This window comes from Falco biarmicus, chromosome 2 (genome assembly GCF_023638135.1).
Source record: "Falco biarmicus isolate bFalBia1 chromosome 2, bFalBia1.pri, whole genome shotgun sequence".
Taxonomy (NCBI): domain Eukaryota; kingdom Metazoa; phylum Chordata; class Aves; order Falconiformes; family Falconidae; genus Falco; species Falco biarmicus.
The window spans coordinates 19,597,370-19,617,545 of record NC_079289.1 but is presented as its reverse complement, the minus strand read 5'-3'; the positions used below and the strand labels follow the sequence as shown (position 1 = coordinate 19,617,545).

Here is a 20,176-nt window from a genome sequence, read left to right as displayed (position 1 = left end):
ATCAAGAAAACTTTTTTACTGTGAGGGTGACTGAGCACTGGAACTGGTTGCCCAGAGAGGTTGTGGAGTCTTCACTGTCCATATTTCTTGCTTGATAATCTAGAGAGGTGACTGAGCTTTAAATGTAAAGGATATACTACACTAATACAATAAAGAGACATCCAAAGAAACCTTACATACTATAGCAGTTAAGGAAAACAAGACTTCAGATGCATGCTGCACAAGCTCCTGTTTATTCCAACACTTTCAAATGAACACTGCAGCTCCAGGAGCAGGAAGGAAGTGCAAGGACACCCAAACCCCTATCTATCGCATCATGACAGAAAACACAGCAGCAATGCAAACATGTTCCAGAACAAAGATAGTAACACTCCCCCCCCAACTGTTCATTCCCCATCCCAAACTCTAGTACAGGAAAAGTCTGTCACCAAGTATGCCTGAAACAAACAAGAGTTACATCATAGTAATAAAACTATCATCTTCCCTCCAAGTCTTCTAACAAGGTATTAGAACACATGGGCCAAGCATGAGCTTTTAATCTATTTCTTTACCACTATACATTAGTTCCATCTACTTCTATGAAAGAGGATATCGCAGAACAATACTTAACACTCTAAGGGCAAAAGAGATTGATATATGAAAATGTTCCCAACACTCTGGAATCTTGAAATAGTGAAACTATAATCTTGTAACATCAATTAGAAAAGTGCTTAATAAATGGGAAGGAAAAGGACTACTTAACAGTTAGCCAACAAATTCAAAAATCCAAGTCTCCAGTATTCTCTGTAGACAACACATACTGTAAAGCTTTTCATTAACATATGGATATCCATACATCTAGTCAAACATGGAGTATTTTTACCACAGATCTATCTGAGAACAACTGGCACTGGATATTGAGATCAAATGCTGGAAATGAAGAAAAACAATTAATTTGGTTGTTTGGACAGAGTACACTGCCACACATCTGCAAGTTATCTTCTTCAGTTACTATTCACTGGACTTACATGTCACTCAGCCAAATCTGCAAGTCCCATCTCTATCAGTTTCATATGAACTAGACTGTTGTCCTCTTCATACAAAGAAATGGTGACCTCTGGTGAAAGAGTCTGAAAACCAGAAGTTGACAGAGTAACAGTTTTAAATCTCAAGCTAACCAACAGAAAAAAGTTACTTTACTGGTTAAACTCACTGCCTAAATGGAATAGTGAATATACAAAGCTTATTTCTGTTTTTACGTAAAGGAAACTGGTTTTAATGCAAGGAATCCTCAGAAACATTGTGATTACAGGATTAAGAAAAGTGCCTCATGATTTTCTCTCTTCATCAGCATTCCTTCATGTTAAATTTTAAATTGGGGGTGGAGTGGGGGGTGTGTGTCACAGTAAAACAAATACTCAGAATACTCTGAGTCCTACTACGAATTTTAGGCTGAGCAAGAACCAGGAGGGAAAAAAAGTGTTTCTCACAAGTATGGAAGCAAAAAGCTGTTTCCCTTGAACACAGTCCACCATAGCCCACAATGCTGCCATGCTCCATTCTGGGGCATAAGGAATTCTTTCTGCATTTTTGTCACGTGAAGCAGGTTTAAATCCAGCCAGCACAGCTTGTATTGCCCGAGCAGGATACTTCAGCAGATGATAAGGTATGCGGCGCAATCTAAAAGAGAAATGAATAATGTTTGTCTGCAACAATCCACCCATCAAGCTAAACTGTCAGTATGGACATAAGGACAGCTTAGTGGCTCATGTAGTAGTAGATCTATTGGTCCCTGCTCTACAATAACATGCTGATATCAGACTGAACAATTCATCAGGTAGGGCTAGGCCCTCTGAAGGACTTAAACATGGCACTTACCAAAAAGCAGGCCACTGTCATGCAGACCCCTCAGCCTGCCAGGCACGCTGGGTCCCCGTTACAATGCTTGGGGAGGAGCTGCAAGTGCCCAACACAGATCTGAGTACAGGAATGCAAGTACAAGTCTTCACAATGCAGGCTCCAAAAATGGAAAATGATACCACCTTTGTGGTCCAAAGTACTTTACACCCAGATGTGCTCCAGACATACTACTGGAAATCAGTACCTTAGTTTTATATTATCATGTCTCGATTCTTCTATCTTTCCATTCCAGTGGCAAGGGAATAGGGAAGCAGAAAAGGAAGTGCAACACTGAAATAACACACACTCTTTCCCATGACCTTCATAGTCCATGAAGCAGGAAATCTGCTCCAATCTCTATTTTACCTTGTCTTCAGCAAGGACCTGTAGATTCCCTAATAAACTCAAGAGCAAGTCAATGTGATTAGAGCAGTATATAGCTATAAAGTGAATGTATTTCAAGAAAGAAAATTCAGACAAGCTTAAGGGATCCTAAAAGCCTGGGGTGTTTGAGATGCTTAGCTGTGTCTGCACAGGAACAGCTCCTAGAGTGGCTCAGCACCAGGCACAACAGGGATTTGAACTTCCATTCTGCACACAAGCAGAGAGAGCAGGGTGTGTCCCACTCAGACACTCCCTTATCTTATTCCCCAGCTGTCTTCTGTGAGACTGCAGCTGCACAGGATCAGAGAGTTTGTACACCTGGAGGGCTCAGTCCCTATTTTGCCTAAGCTTCTTGGGTGCAGCAAAAGCAGATTACAAGCCTGAGCCTATTACCTCACAGATTAAATAACCTGAAGATGATGGAGAAATCTGATTATAATAATGGACTTTTCAGAACAACCTAAGAAAGAGAAGCAGGTGCACAAACCCATACCCTGCCGACAGGAATTTAGCTGGTCAACCAACTTTCTCTCCAACTGAAGCCTCATGCTAAATTATTATAAATGTCTATAGTTATATAAAACTGTAAAAGTCTGTACAACTGCTTCTAAGTACATATTTTATAATATAAGTGTGTACATACACACACACACACCAATGTACATGCTTTTCTGTCTTATGCATTTACCTGCTTCTTGGGACAACTGCAAAACTACCATAGTCAACACACTGAACCAGGATTGTAAGAGGTTCATTTTCTTCAACACTGAGGAGCTTTGCTCTATACCACAAACCATCCCAGTATTCTACAAGGCAAGGTATTTCTGTAAAAAGAAAAAAACCCCAAACCACTATGAAACATCCCAAAACACCCACTAGACCCACAGTGCAGTACAAACTAAATGAACTTAAAAGTCCATTTTACTTTATAAGTGAAATTAAGTTTTTTGTTCCTTCTCAAATTCATGCTACTATTTTGTTGTATGCATCCTTCAGTTCTCTCTGAAGGCCAATTCACAATCATAGTACGCAATTTCAGTTGTTTTTCTACCTCACATCGCGATTAACAGAAAACTGCTTGGTAAAGATTGTGATCCAAACTGTTTAATGTTAAAACTTCAACTTTGACTCACTGGCACATCTCAGTAAATGTATCAATTTGGAAGAGAACAGACAACAGTCGGGAGGACACAAGGCAGATGCTGCCTAAAACCCCAACCAGAATTTTACTAGTTGGTAGAACCAAATACAAGCAATAACTGGTTTCTCCACAAAGTTTTAGACCCACATGCTTTACAGTATTTTAGGCCCAACAGCTCTGGACAAGAGAATTAAAGCCTATCTTTCGCCTAAATGGAAATTTAGAATTGATGCTCTTTGGGGTTTACATCATTTCAAACTCTTAGTAACATGATTTTCTGTACACTGTACACAAAAACTTGCATCTTTTGAACATTTAATAGCAAGATTTTCACAGTTACAGCTTCAATGACAGTCCCCTTAAAGGAAAAGTTTTATTACTGCCATATGCAATCTAAACTCAGTTCATCAACTTTTAACGGGCATCAGAAGTCCGAGTTCTTTCCATCATTTTCCAGAGGAACAGAATCACACAGAAAACTCAATTTCATGGGAAGTAAAAACATATGATTGAAGTGTATCATATGATTAGTGTAGTGTTACTCCTTACTCTCCTGAAGTTTGATTTAAAAATACACAGAAATACAATTATTCCTATTCTTCAAAAAGTATTTCAGTTTTGTTGCACATTCACATGAAACAACAGGGAAAACACACACACTAATATACCTGTTTGGAAGTGTGTTAGAAGAGGAAAAATTTCCACACATTTATTGCACCACTTCAGGGCTTCATCAAGGCCTTCCAACTCTGAGTCGCAGCTGGCATCTCCCTCTGTGGCAGATTGCTTTATAAGGTTCTTAGAAGGATCAAGGCAAATATATACCTGCTCAAAGAAAAGGTCTCATTACAATTTTTGCAGATGACTTAGAACTTTCAAATCCATCAGTGATCAAGGATTATTAGAAGATTACTTGTGCCCATCTTCGAAAGGTTCAGCACATCCTTTCTCCCCCTTTCCTCAACTTATGAGTAATTTCATATTTACACAAAATCTTTTTCCAGAAGCAGAAGACAGTAATGATTTATTAACACATTTCAATGTTGAATATAATGAATGACAGGAATGTACATACTAAAGAATATATCCATATAAGATTTCACAGCTGTGTCTTATTAGGATTCCTCCCTCCACCTACTTGGCAAACAATCTCACTTCCTAGTATTAAACCAAAGATCAATTAACATTAACAAAAGAACTTTTGAAATTATGTTTTGTTTGCTATGCAAAGATGTTCCATTAATCTAATTTATAACTGGGGTCATCACTATAATGCTATGGGTCAAGGAACGGGAAGCTGAAACAACATGTATAGGCAAACTTAAAATCTCCATTACAGCTTCTAACTGAAATGCCTTTTTTCATTAAAAAAACCTGACAGCCATTTCAGAACATTATGATATTCCACTAGCAGCCCACAGAAATTAATAAATAGATTATTACTTTTTCTAAACACAGCATAATTCATTAGCCTGAAAAGAAATGAATTTTCCTTTTTTAATTTGTACGCAATATAATCAAGCTGTAACTCCATCATGCAGCTGCTACTTAGATCTATAGGAGTCCAGAGCAGGATCTAGTGTCTACAATTATATACTGTGATCAAAAGCAAGAGTTCAAATAATTTGCACAAAAACAACCAAAAAAATATTCATTATAATGTTTCTCCTCCAAGAGAGGAAGTGGAGCACATGGTTAAGGAAAAGCCCTTTTCTAAGATACCCAAACACTTCCATCCTGTATATAGTCAAAGCAGTTGTATATTATAGGATCACAGAATCACAGCATTGTTTAGGCTGGAAAAGACCTTTAAGATCAAGTCCAACCATTAACCCAGCACTGCCAAGTTCACCACTAAACCATGTCCCTAAGCACCACATCTCCATGTCTTCTAAATGCCTCCAGGGATGGTGACTCAACCACCTCCCTGGGCAGCCTGTTCCAACGCTTGACAACCTTTCGGTGGAGGAATTTTTCCTTATATCCAATTCAAACCTCCCCTGGTACAACTTCAGGCCATTTCCTCTTGTCCTGTCCCTTGTTATCTGGGAGAAAAGATCAGCTCCCAGCTGCCTACACCCCCCTTTCAGGCAGCTGTAGAGAGCGGTAAGGTCTCCCCTCAGCCTCCTCCTCTCCAGGCTGAACACCCCCAGCTCCCTCAGCTGCTCCTCACAGGACTTGTGCCCCAGCCCCTTCCCCAGCCCCGCTGCCCTTCCCTGGACACGCTCCAGCCCCTCGACGTCCCTCCTGCAGCGAGGGGCCCGACACTGAACCCAGGGTTCGAGGTGCGGCCTCACCAGTGCCCAGTACAGGGGGCGGTCACTGCCCTGGCCCTGCTGGCCACACTGTTTCTGACACCAGCCAGGACGCTGCTGGCCCCCTGGCCACCTGGGCACACTGGGGGCTCATGCCCAGCCGGCTGTCAGCCAGCACCCCCAGGCCCTTTCCCACCGGGCAGTTCGCCTCATCCAGATCATTGATAAAGATACTAAACAGGACTGGCCCCAGTACTGAGCCCTGGGGAACACCACTTGTGACTGGCCACCAGCTGGATGTAACTCCATTCACCACCACTCTTTGGGCTTGGCTGCCAGCCAGCTTTTTACCCAGTGTAGAGTGCATCTGTCCAAGCCATGAGCAGCCAGTTTCTCCAGCAGACTGCTCTGGGAAACCGTGTCAAAGGCTTTACTACAGTCTAGGTTAAGAACATCCACAGCCTTTCCCTCATCCACTAGATGGGTCACTTTGTCATAGAAGGAGATCAGGTTTGTCAAGCAGGACCTGCCTTTCACAAACCCATGCTGAATTTGCCTTATCACCCGGTTGTCCTGTACATGTCATGTGATAGCACTCAGGATGATCTGCTCCATACCTTCCTAAAGGCAGAGGTCAGACTGACGGTCTGTAATTCTTTGGATCCTCTTTCCCGGCCTCTTGTAGATGGGTGTCACATTGGACAACCTCCAGTCTTCTGGGACCTCCCCGGTTAACCAGGACAGCTGATAAATGATGGGAAGTGGCTGGTGAGCACTTCCACCAGGTCCCTCAGTACCCCCAGGTGAATCCCATCTAGCTCCATAGACTCCTGCATGTCTAAGCAGAGCAGAAGGTCGCTAATCCTTTCCTCCTGGACTACAGGGACTTCATTCTGCTCCTTGTCCCTGACTGAGTACCCTGAGGGTAACTGGTCTTGCTATTGAACACCGAAGCAAGAAAAGCATTAAGTATCTCAGACTTCTCCTCATCCTTTGTGGCACCATGTTCCCCTCTGTGTCCAGTAAAGAAAGGATGGGGATTACTCTTAGCCCTCCTTTTGCTGCTAATGTATTTATAGAAACATTTTTTTATTGTCTTCTATGGCAGTGGCCAGCCTGAGTTCTAGCTGGGCTTTGGCCCTTCTCATTTTCTCCCTGCATAACCTGACAACATCCTCATAGTCCTCCTGAGTTGCCTGCCCCTTCTTCCAAAGGTCATAAACACTCCTTTTCTCCCTAAGTTCCAGCCAAAGCTCTCTGTTCAGGCAGAACTGTCTTCTTCCCTGCCAGCTTGTCTTTCAGCACATGGGGGGACACTGCTCCTGTGCCTTAAGATTTTCTTCTTGAAGAATGTCCAGCCTTCCTGGACTGCTTTGCCCTTCAGGACTGCCTTCCAAAGAAATCTCGAACAGCCTCCTAAACAGACCAAAGTCTGCCAAAAGGCTAAGGTAGCAATTCTCCTGACCCCCCTCCTCCAAGAATCAGGAACTCTCTCATCTTGTGACAGTTGTGTTGTAAGATGTCCTCTGACCATGACATCACCCACCAGTCCTCTGTTTGTAAACAGCAGGTCCAGTGGGCCATGTCCCCTGGTTGACTCACTGACCAGCTGTGTCAGAAACCTTCTAGACTGTTTCCATTGTACTTGATTTCCAGTGAACATCTGGTAAGTTGAAGTCCCCCATGAGAGCAAGGGCTAGCAATTGTGAGACTTCCTTCTACCAGCTACTTATAGAATATTTCATCTGCCTCTTCATCCTGGTTGAGTGGCCTATACCAGACTCCCCAGCATGATTATCTGCCTCGTTGGCCCTCCCTGATTCTTACCGATAAACACTCAACCTTATTTTCACCATCAAGCACTAGATGGTCAAAACACTCCCTAACATACAGGGCTACCCCACCGCCTCTCCTTCCTTGCCAGACCCTTCTGAAGAGCTTGTAGTCAGCCATCGCAGCACTCCAGTTGTGTAAGTCATCCTACCATGCTTCTATGATTGCAACTATATAATAGTTTTTCAGCTGCACAACGGCTTCCAGCTCCTCCTGTTTGTTGCCCGTGCTGCGTGCACTGGTGTAGAGCAGGGGTCCTCAAACTACGGCCTGCGGCCCGGATGCGGCCCTCCAGGGTCCTCAATCCGGCCCTCGGTATTTACAGACACACACACACACACACACACACACACACCCCGCCGGGGTTTGGGGGGGAAAACCAAGCAGCCACAGATGACTGCCTGCCACTTCATCCACGTGCCGGCCCCCTGTTTAAAAAGTTTGAGGACCCCTGGTGTAGACGCACTTCAGTTGGGCTATTGATCCTGACACCTTTTTGGGGGGAGAAGCTCCAATTCCTATGTGACTGTTCTCAGGTGCTTTCATTGTTTCTAACACATCAACAACCCTTGTGTCTTTGCTGCCACATGGATCTCCATCCCCTACCTCCACTGAGAGAGCAGACTGAAGGACCTTGCTAGCGTAACATCTCTCAAACACTGGCATGCTGCCCCCGGCTTATCCCTTATGAGCCTGGTTTTATTCCTTTCTCCCTTCAAAAGTAGTTTAAAACTCTTTACATGAGCCCTGGTAACTCTTGTGCAAAGATCCTTTCCCCCTTTCAGACAGGTGTACCCTTCTGTTGCCAGCAGGCCTGGTGTTGTGTAGACTGACCCATGACCAGAACCCCCAAAGTTCTGCCAGTGGCACCAGGCTCAGAGCCAGATATTGATCTGCTGGTTGTTCCTGTTTCATTCCTCATCATTCCCTGCAACTGGAAGCATAGAGGAGAACACTGCTTGTGCTCCTGATCCCTTAACAGTCAACCCAAGGCCCTGAAATCTCTCCTGATTGCCCTCGGACTTGTAGCTTCATTGTTGCCTACCTCAAAAATCAATAATGGATAATGTACGCTATACAAAATACTAATGATATGTACACTATACATTTTTTTTTAAGATATGTATACTCAAGTGAATTAGTGGGGCTAATTTATATTAGACCGTTATCCTAAATTTAAAGCAATCACTTCAATACTATAAAACCTGTTGTTATCTGGTTTACAGATTTACCGAAAACAACAAATACAAGCACTTCCACATAAATCAATCCACTTACAAGATGTCAGATTTTGTAACACAATCAGCTTCTCACTGCTTCCTGTTCTCCTGTTTTCATCATTCAACATTCAAAGTCCACATAAGCACCTTTTATTTGATCAAGGAACATTACATTCTGCCTTCTGCCTGGGAGACTACTAGAAGCTGTGTCGGTTTACACAAAAAATCAATAATCAGCCATCAACCAAATATAGTAAAATACTACTGTAACAGCCAGAAAATGTTTACATTACAATGTTCCAATAATTTAGTTTTTAGAGACTAAAGAAGAGATAAACCATTATTGTTTTGCCAAGTTAAAATCCAGTGACCTATCTTCTTATTATACAAGATAAGTACCAGAGTGGCATACTTTAATTCTGAGAATTCATTTTCTAGGGAAATGGCCAGTTTATTTCTCTGCCCCCGCCTAAGAGGGTATTTCAAGTAAGAGTCCATTCAGATAGTTGCACTGCACAACCATCTGCAACAATAATCCAGTAGCAGTTTTGCAACCTCACCAATACATTTTTATATTATCTAAAATTGTTAGCCATGATTTCCTTTTCACCAGCATGATGGGACTGCAACACCTATGAGATGTCTACAAAACTTACCTCCTTAGGGGACACCAAATGGGTAACTCTGACAGGAAAGGTATCTCCTGGAATGGGTAGTGATGGTGACACGTATGAAGGCAAAACAGGAATGTCTCCTTCAAGTAGCTCCTAGACCAAGACAGACTTCAGTCAAGAATCTTATTTAGTAACAATATGGAAACTAGCTTTGGTATGATTTCTGGTTCAAAGGAGTTATGTAATAATGTAAACAGTGTGTCCTTGATGAAAAACATATTAATCAACTTTTCCTTTCAATACTTAGTAGGTTTTTAAAACAGTTGTAGCTGAAAGATCACCAAACAGAACTAGTTAATGAACACTTCCAAATATTAAGAATATACCTCTGAAATGGTCCTAATATACTGATTTGCTAACTTAATTGCTGTTAATTAAAAAATGCATTAAATATGGAATTACTTTTGAAGAGAGAATATTTAGGGAAAAATCCTAAAATAATAGCAATTAACTGGCACAGGTTAACCTGAATGCCATACCCAATGCTACTGCAGTCTTCCAGAGTAAATCACTCCTGAAGAGAAAGGCAAAGCATAACTTTACTCCTTAGCCACCAGAATTATCACTCCTTCAAAAAGATCTTGCAAAGTACAGACACATATTGTCTCAGTAGCATAGCATGCTGTAGCGTGTCTTCTTCTAGAACCATGTATTTTACAGTTTTAGTTCTACGTATCATTAACTCATTTGTTTCAAGACAAAATAAACCTTGGTGCATTACATTATGCCTTTGTAAGGATGTATAGCACATAGCTCAGCTGGATCACACATCATGAATACAGTTCCTATACTCTCTTGTACTTTATATACATAATGAAAGATACATAATGAAAGATAAAATTTCTCTAAAATACATTGTATTTTTACACATCTACTTGACAGTTTTCATTATGCCCAGAATAAAAGAAAAGTGGAAGCAACCATCTATCTGTAAAATAAAACAATAACTGACCGTTTCTTCCCCCCTGCATAGTCTATACATAGGATACAGTACAAAACCCCATTACGTTCCTCAGACTTAACTAGGAAAAACCGCAGCTTTTCCATTGAAAGTATGTATTCGTAAGAATAAAAAAAGTCTCTTGATAAATAATAGTAAAGAAAGGATGTCTAACTATGTCATAGATACATAAATGCTAAATGCCCGATTTCTGCAAAACAATCAGGAACACTGTGACTGGCCACCTGACTACACCTGGTTCTAAAGATTCAACTTAAAGTCCAACTCACTCCCAACAGAGCACCGCACTTGGCTCAAGTGGCTGAAGTCTACCCTCTGTCAGCTTTTGTGTGTATCTTTGAAAGAAAAACTGCATTTATATTTTTGCTGTTAACAGACTGCTCTTAATTGTCAGTAGACTGGTTACTGCTAGATCTACCACACAGACAGTCCAGTTGTAGGTGCTGATACTAAAATGGTGTCCTACCAAGACATCTTTAGGCATTATGTATTTCAGACAGTTGTCCCTCACCCTTTCTGTCTTTGTGTCCACTCTTGAAAAACCTAAAAATAGCTTACATTCCTATCACTTCTGCAAAACCATAGCAGAAATGATGTATTTTAATATGTAATATACACACCACATAATACTGTATACTTAATAAGGCATCAAGAGTGCTTTTCAGCATGAGGAATTTAATCCAAACTAAGTAAATGGTAGGTGGCAGTGCAGTGTGTTCTGTTGTACTTCCTTCTCCACCACATGCAAAGCTTTTTTTATGAACAGCCTATATGAGCCCACCCAGTACTGAGAGGCACTGAAGACATCTTTAGGATGATGAAGACCAAAGTGACAGTCTGGCAAGTCTCAGATTTTTTATTTCCCTGAAACGGACAGGGTGTCTTAGACTTTACTCTCACTGCAGCAAAAGAAAAGCAGAAAGGGCTTCATATCTAGATGTTTGAAGAATGCTTTTCCGCTAGTCTTGCTGCAAACATCAGTAACAGAACAGGTCTTCTTGGTGTCAAGAGATGGTGGGATTTATGACCCACACAGCTGGCCTTCACCCACATGGCTGGCCTTCAACATAAGCCCACAGCCATTTGACACCTCTGTCCTTCATCCCAGGCTTGTCCCGATAAATACCTAACAAGGAAACAACAGCTTAGGGTATCTGGCAGGACTTCTAGTCATACAGCTCACTGGGTTCAGAGGAAGTTAACTCCCTATTTAAAAGGAAGGAATAAGGACAGAAGGATTAAGCCTTCCTGCAAGTTGAGTGTCAAACTACATAGCAATCTCAGTGCTAGAATTTGTAATTATGCATGCAGTACTGCAACACCAACTGCAGTTATCTGCTCTCATCTGTCCTGAAGTCCACGCAGAATCAGAAGAGGAGGAATCAGTCCTTTGTGTGCTGCTGCTTCTGCCTTAAGATTCCCCTCTCTGCCCGAAAAGATGCCGATCCTCTGTCTAGAACTGCTGGCAGGCTGAAGAGCTCCTGGTGATACCGACAGTGTTCAGATGACTACAAGTTAGTAAAATAAAAAATGGCTTTGCATGTTCAGCATTATCTTTGCTATCAATCAGAAGGCAGGTGCTAACTGAATGAATATGGCTAGTATGCCAATAGTATCTCTCCTTTGACCTAGACTAGTGAGACTCTTCCAAGAAAACCAGCACTGGCATTTCCAAGGGTGGATTAAGATGGAACAGTTCGTCCAAGTGTTTGCTCAGACTACAGGCTTAAAATCTGCAGACTTCAAGTACCTCACTGTAAAGGGGCTGATATGCAATGCAGTTAAAAACAAGAACAGTCTGTATAAAGAATTTTGAACTGACTTTGTTTCAGATGCATGGAAATTGTTTGTAGTTAACTGCTGTAGAAAAACTAATTCTAAAAACTATTGTTAATTAAGCCTGAGCTCAGAATGAAGACATTAAAAGCCTTTCTGTCAAATGAATCAAGGGTCCTCCATGCCAGAATATATGAGCACAAGACAACACTTGGCTGCTTGGTTCTGACTCACAGTGGTAGAGAAACAAACAAAATCAAACAAACAAACCCCATTTCCCAAAAAGCCAAATAAAAAAATACCACAGTGTAATGGTCTTGTATATATAGGTAAGTATGCAAGTACCTATACGCACGCACACACACACATATATGTATACACACACCTGGAATGATATTCACTGCTGTAAGCTCACTGCACTTGGGGTTCTGATCCACTCTCCAATATCATACTGCCTATTCGAGGATTTTCTGGCTAATGACTCAGGATTGTTATAGGGTAACCCAGCCCAGCTCCTAAACCCACCTGTGCAGCTCAACAGAACTGCATCCCAAAGACAGTAAGACATTCTGCAGCAAGCCACAGGTGTAGTGGGCTCTGCCTAAGCAGCTTATTACCACTAACAGAATTACAACACTCACAGAACAGAATACAGTCCTTAACAGACTACTTACCTGAAAACACAGATTTGAAGCAATGAAATGAAGTTATAAAACTAAAAAATAATATATATAATGGCTATACTTTATACAATAGTATCCTTTAGTCCATGCAGTTTATCAGTTGGCTGCTTTGTGTCTACAGCTAAACCCAGAGCTGATTACGTTTAAATGCTCTCAGTGCTGCATGCTTCCCATTTCTGCTATTCCTGAGGTTCTGCTCCTGGAACCAGCTCAAACTCTGGAGATGCCTTGCTCCTTTTCTGGTCTACAACTGAACACCTCTGATACTCATTTTCTTACACATTGTTCTGAAGCATTTATTCCTGGAATGGATCTGCTTAATGCTACATTCCTTGCAGAAATCATTCCAGGCTTTCTGAATGCTTCTTGCTTACAGCCTTCTTACACAGCTTTGTTTTTGTTTTCCACATTTAATTTTTGTTTAAAGGGTAAAATCTCATTTCAAGATCCATATTTAGTTTGCTGAATGTTTTGTGTCATGCTGACTTTATGAAAATTCAACAAGAGACTGATTTACAGTTAGGTTTTCCATGATTACTCAGTTTTAATACACACTGAGAGATTGTTCTAACTGCATCACAAGCCCACTGACATACATGCCAAGACTTACATCAGCAGTGACAGCAGCGTACTCTGTATCGTAAAATTATTTTCTGAAGCAGAGACTCATGTTGGAAAGAAAAATATGTACGCAGGCTTAAACAAAATTAAGAGAAAAACACAGCAACAAAGCCGCAGTAATTTAAACAAACTTGATCCTCAGATTTCAAGGAAAAAACCCAACCCACAGAGAAATAACTTACCTATTTTTTTTGTGTTAAGCCAATGAGGTTTGGTGAAAATTTCAATCCTTCTCTAAAAGAACACCAGATTGATATCTCAGATACTTGGAATGAAGAACCTGGGTAACTCTTAGAACACTAGGTTTATGTTGAAATACTCGATTTAATTTCATTTTGAGTATCTCCAGCCTTGGATATATTTCTATAATTAACTAATCCTTTCAAGTGATAAAAATATTACCCTATTCCTATTGGTTTACGTTTTAGAGGAGCATAAAAACTAATCTGACTTTAAACAGAAATACAAAGCTCTCTTTTCAGTAAGGACTCCAAGCACAAACCCTTGGCAATTCACTATTCCATGCAATCTTATAAACACATCATACCTAAACCTGTTACGCTACAGAGTTCTGTACTTGGTCCTACTGTTGTTTACACCACAAAGCTGTATAAAAATATAAAAAGAAGTAAAAAAACCATCAAAGGTCACAACAAGCAACTGAGTAATCTTTTTAATGTCAGAATAACAACAGCAAAACACACACACATGCACAAAAATCTCACCAGCTTTGGTATGTCCTGACCATCTTCAGCAACACAGTACTGCTGGTATACCATGAAGGAAGAAAGTGACATTCCACCAAAATACAGGTTGACAGACAATTTGCCCCATGGGTTATCTGGTAATTCCTACTTATGCAAGATAAAGTAAGATTAGAACAGCAATAGTGTGACTGAGGTTTTATAAACAGTGCCCAGGAAATTCAATCTCATGATTCCTATATGCACCATACTCACTCATCAAAGATGCAAAACCAGTAAGGATGCCTATTAACACCAGTTACGACACAAATGGAAATGTGCATCTATCTATGGAACAGCAGCACCAACTACTCAGTCTAACACTGAAATGTTATCCCATGTTTGTGCACTCGGCAACAAACCTTTCTCTTTCACCATTTATCATCAGAAATCAAACTATCTGAAATCGCAGGTTTTCAGACAACACAGATTATGTTTCCCTATAACGTTAATACAGTCATTTAAGCACGTCCATACTTAATTATGCCAAATTTTGATCACTTAAAATTGAATTTAGAAGAATTTATGCTTGTCAGAATGACAACACAGAATACAAACAGGATCAAAAAATAATACTTCTAAAGGACACATTTAAGGCTTGAAAACTATAATAAAGGTAAAGTCATAAGAGAAATAACTTCAGGTATGGATTTTGTTTTGTCTAAGAAATACATTCACTGCTATACTCCTTTATCTATTATTCTTAATGCAAGTTAAAAGAAGAAATAAAATCCCAGAACAAAAAGTAAGCCTCATTCCATATCTATGAATAAATTAAGCTACCTGAACATGTATTTCAACCTCTTCGTTTGCAAGTAGTTCTTGAAGACGATCTATGGCATCCAGCTGCCAAGAATTTCCAATCTATTTAATAAAAAGCAAGAAACCTCCCCACATTAAGATGCTGACAAGTAATACTCTTACTGTTCTTAACATAGTAAGATGAGAATATGTGACTATCATTGAAAAATTTAATTGAAAAATTCACATCATTAGTTTGATTTGTCTACAACAGTTCATTACCTGCTACTTGTTACACTAAATCTTGTGTGACAAAGCCAACCAGAAATTTTCAGGTCTTTAAGTGGCTTAGAAAGAGATGTTGCTTGCCAAGTCTAACCTTTACTATATACATAATAATGTATGTGTACGCAATTACCTGAAGTATAACCAAAAGATACAGAATTACACTTGAAGATGACTTAACAGTCAATAGAAAACACAGGATCCTTTAAATACTTCTTTCATTCCTTGCAGTACCTGTTTGCCACCCAACCCAGAGCCTTGTAAGCCTGTCTGTCTTAATCTATCAATTGAACTACTTACAGCAATGAGAAGGTTTTCTTTAAATAAAAGTTTGCAAGTAATTTCTGTAATTCATTCACATTTACTAAACGCACCATTCAAATGTGAGTAAGATGTGACGGTATGTGAAGATGTTATTTACACATCAAACACTTACTAAGAAACCCCTCTAAAACAATTCAATTGCATTAGTTTAGCATAACAGATTGCTTCCTGCACAGCTAAGTTGAGAATGACAGAAACACTTCTGCAGGACTTCAAGATTTACAACCTTCTGGCCATTTTACATTAAGAAATCCGGAATTATTTCTTGTTGCTGCTACTTCATAATGAACTACTGCTTCAGAGTACCGTCCTGCCATCGTACAGCAGTGTCACGATTTAATTCCAATGGCAGCTGCTTTTGAAGCATGGTCACTTCATAATGCAATCTAGCAGTTCCTGATAAAAGGCTGTCTTGCTGAAACGATCCTCATCAGCTATTCTCTGAATCCTCATAGGCAAGAAAAAACATACCACCAACTAATCTCAACCTTTGTATGACTAAACAGTACATCAATTTGAGCAACCACCTAATAAAATGTCTTCAAATTTACCATTACTTACCGGTACTATCTTGTAGAGCTGACATGGTATGCAAAATGGAGGAATACCAGTGTACAATGTAGTTGGATACAGATGACACTGAAGAATGTTCTCTATGAAACCACAGTCTATATATTGTACCTACGTGAAAAGAAAAGCTTTCCTGAAATAATTCCTGTTTTTTAAGTCAAGTTTAGTAAGAGAGAGTGTTCATTTACAGCATTCACTTTTCCAAAGGAAAAAATAATGGTTTGCTGTTAAGTTGGTGATGTGACTACTTAGAAAGGAAGAAAAGGATTAAAAAACTGGCATTGCAGATTAGAAGTTCCATTTCCAAACTTGCCTTGCAAGAGATCCCACCTTTTGTATAAATAACCTACAGCAGTTTAAAATTGAAAGAAAGAAAAAAATTCTGAACTAGTATTAGACTTGCAAATCCACATTTGAGAAGCATGAGTAGACCGAAGTGTTCAGGTAAGATTAACTGCTAATTAGAAAAAGTAGCTCTATACCTGTGAAGCAGAAAGAATTCAAAACAGCCAGCCACTACTTTTTGGGTGGGGACAGAGTGGGGTGATGCTAAGCCGAAGTATTTTCAAAGCATTCCTCATATGGTAAACAGCAACAAGAAAAGAAGAAAAAACCTAGAAGCGACGACTTACAGGTGATTAAGGGTAACTTTTTACTTAAGAACATTTATCATCATCAGGAAAACTATGGGAAAAATCATGACAACTGAAATAGGCAGATAGAATTAATCTTTAAAATGTAAAAATCACAAAAAAATTATCACACTTTAAGCAGAATGAGCATCTGAATAGTCAGGTCAGCTGAACAGAAAAAAAGGTGTGATCATAAATTTATTTTAGAGGACCAGATTAATTGCTGCAAAACCCCCCTCCCCGTTTTTTTTTAAACTTACATATGCATGTGTTCATGCAAACACACACACAGACACATATTCCCCATATAATCAAACTTACCTGGAGAGCAGTACCACCAAGTTCTAAAACTTTGCCTCGATACCACATGGTATCTGATCCTCTTACAACACAAGCTTCTCCCTTTTTCCAGCAGTAGGGTTCCGGAAGACCAAGGCATTTGAAGCTACTTTGTATTTCAGTCATCAATTTGTTTAGTTCCATTTCTGCGGTGGGGTGGTAAAAGAAATAATATGAGAATAGTCTATAACATATTGGGGCAAATTATTTCAATCACTAAAAACTATGAGATTCAGATGAAGACATGTTCAAACAGGAAATACATGTGCTGCTCTGAAAAGTATTTTCCAACACTGACAGAATATGTATGTTCAATGTCTAGTACATGCAAACAAGTTATTACTTAAATGAAAAAGCAAACTGAATTTCCAATTGTGAAGCCATTAGTAACTCTGGATTCTCATCTCAGAGAAGAAAGGTCTACAAATTTTGCAACTGACACCTTGGCAACACTAATACAAGAGCCCCTCCATGGACAAGACAACGGATTCCCAGAGACAGTGGTAGGACACCATGAAACACCACAAAACAGGTGTCAAGAAGTGCCTCTTCTGCTATGGGTACAGTCTACAGCAACAACTGCAAGAAGAATATAGTCTTGGGCAAGTGGCCTTACTGTACTTTGGATTTTAAAGTTTTATGATATGATCTAATAGTTAATTGTATTCGTAGAGTAAAAATGATTGATTAATACTCTTATATGGAAACATTTCTCTAAAGCACAATATATTATCATGATACTGAAGACTGACACTGCATCTGTCAGGTGAACATGTGCCTCTTTCAAACAGCACAAACACAAAATACTAAGAGATACAGAATCTATGACAGTACAAATAAAGAGCCCAAGGAAACAGGGCATTGAGCTCACTCCAAAGGAAAAAAATCCAGAAATATTTGAGAACTAGGCTAACTTCCAAGAACCTTTAGGACTGTACCTTCATTATTAGTAAAATGTACCTAACTCAACGTTATAAAACAAAGCACGTGCTGCTTTACCCAACACTGGCTAGAGAAGAAGAGGCAAGTAACTGGCCCATCCAAGCGCTTGGGGTTGTTAAGATGTCTTGGGAGGTGGAGGGACAGGAGAGTGGATTCTGGTGGGTTTCAGGAGGGTGCCTCCTCCTGGGGAGGTGGGCTTTCTCTGCTGGAGAGCTGCCAGCCCCCTCCCACTGCTGCAGAGCAAGGTGTGCACCAGCACCTGCCCCTCGTCCTCCACCCTCCCTGCCAAAGGCCTCATCACCTCCTGACAGCAATCCTCCTGACAGGAATCTTCCAGAACTGTGTTCTGATACAGAACATGTATACTAGGACACTTATTTGGTATATTCTGATATAGCAAAGCTATTAGATTCAGACATAAACATATTTTCCTCTATGTAATCTTACCAGATGATTTTGGTAGTATATAAATAGTTCCATCACGTCCAACACAAGTTACTACAGCTCGAAAAATTTTCTCTTCAGGTATAAGAGGAGGTTTATATATTTCATTCATTCCTGACTGACACGGTGATTGGAAGTTTTTGCGTGATTTCTGTTCACTCTCTGAAACAGCGACGCCTTCCTCTGGAGCAGCACTGTTTCTTGCACATGCAGTTTTGGAATTACAACCATCCAGTTGTGTGTTCTCTTCCTCTAAATATACTTTAAGATGTTCCTTGGAGACTGAGCAAGCCATGTCAGCTTTATCAGTTCTAGCAGATTCAATCAAATCATATCGACATATTAACTGACAACTTAAAGCGCAGAAGAATAGAATACAAGTGAAAAAACCACACATAAACATGGCAAATACTTGTTAAAGTACTTTCAAGCATCCAATTTACCAACTCAAGAGAACTGAAAAGTGCAATGGATACAATTAATGTTACACTCAAATAAGTTCACTGAAGATGGAGTTCTGATCCTGCATAAGCTGTAGAGGACAATCCAAATTTGTGTTTTACTTATTAGCTTATCATGATGTGAATATGAAAGTCTGAAAGAATGTAAACAAAACATATCCAAACCTTTTGCTCCTAAAAGCCAAACCCTTTTTAACAAGGTGCTCTGAAATATCAATCAATTCTCCTGTTTCATCTTTGCAAAGAATTTTCACAGGCAATGCACAGACCACATCACTTTCCTGGAAAAAATGAGAGGTGGACAACATATTACAGTATGTACTTCCTCTAAACTACAGACATATTTTTCATTTTATTGATACTGACTGCAAATCAGATGGTTGAACAACTGATGCCCACATCAGAAGACACAAAATTTATTTAATCCATGTCGTGTCATCATTTTACTAACTGTTAAACATGACATTAAAAAAAAGTAACAGACTAAAACCTTGCTTCTTCCCTTAGCTGTTTTATCAGAATGAACTGCTAAACCACTTGTTTTCCTCCAGCGGGAGTTTTGAATACACTCATCAATAATTTTGCTCATTAGTGCTTTTACTTCCAGACACACAGTAAAACCTCACTGGCAGGTGCCAACAGATGCTAGCCAAATTGAACCCTCATAATAATTCCAGGGGTTTTACCAATGATGGGTTTTTTACTAATGATGTTCATACACCGGACTTGTTCTTTCAGTTTCTTAGGCTTGAAAACATAGTAGCTGCTGAAATCATTCTCATCAAGAATATGAGCATCTTTCTCATCTGTCCATAAAAGGTGTCAGCATCCAGTGATCCCAAAGATGTAAATATTTTTCTTCAGTAACTAAATATATCTAAGACTGCATTCTTTCCACACTGGGTAGCCAAACTGCTCTAATGCTCCAGTGAATAACAAAAGCAAAGCAGAAAAGAGGAAAAGCATCTTTTCCCCTACAGCAAACAGCAATCCAAGCAAGCTTCACTCAGGACTTTTCTGAAGAGTGAAAATACTAAGAAAAAAAATAATTTAACAGAAAATGTGAAAGAAATTTTACAAATACCGCTGGTTTTGTCTACAAACCTGTATGAGTATTTTTACTTGTGCCCCCATTAGGTAATATGATAAACAGTCACAGGCTGTTGCTGTCCACTCCGTGCTTCCACCTGTTGGTCTAACATGGAACAAATCATAATCTCTGTTAGTACGAGAGAAGTTGCCATCTCCAGAGCTTAGCCACAAGCCCTT

At 39.9% G+C, this 20,176-nt stretch overlaps 1 protein-coding gene across 1 annotated transcript in view; it reads right to left on the bottom strand.

Moving 5' to 3' along the window:
* Positions 1-50: 50 nt before the first annotated feature.
* Positions 51-20,176, bottom strand: part of RNF17 (ring finger protein 17) — a 54,317-nt gene continuing 34,191 nt past the window's right edge. Inside the window, exons 25-37 of the mRNA XM_056327742.1 lie at positions 20,012-20,102; positions 19,073-19,188; positions 18,450-18,757; positions 17,043-17,206; positions 16,081-16,200; positions 14,953-15,033; positions 14,152-14,277; positions 9,368-9,478; positions 4,072-4,228; positions 2,951-3,086; positions 1,470-1,659; positions 1,008-1,109; positions 51-909 (exon numbers count right to left, since the gene is read on the bottom strand). Of these exons, the coding sequence (XP_056183717.1) occupies positions 1,011-1,109; positions 1,470-1,659; positions 2,951-3,086; positions 4,072-4,228; positions 9,368-9,478; positions 14,152-14,277; positions 14,953-15,033; positions 16,081-16,200; positions 17,043-17,206; positions 18,450-18,757; positions 19,073-19,188; positions 20,012-20,102 (1,699 nt within the window). The 3' untranslated portion in view covers positions 51-909; positions 1,008-1,010. The remainder of the gene's footprint in view (positions 910-1,007; positions 1,110-1,469; positions 1,660-2,950; positions 3,087-4,071; positions 4,229-9,367; positions 9,479-14,151; positions 14,278-14,952; positions 15,034-16,080; positions 16,201-17,042; positions 17,207-18,449; positions 18,758-19,072; positions 19,189-20,011; positions 20,103-20,176) is intronic.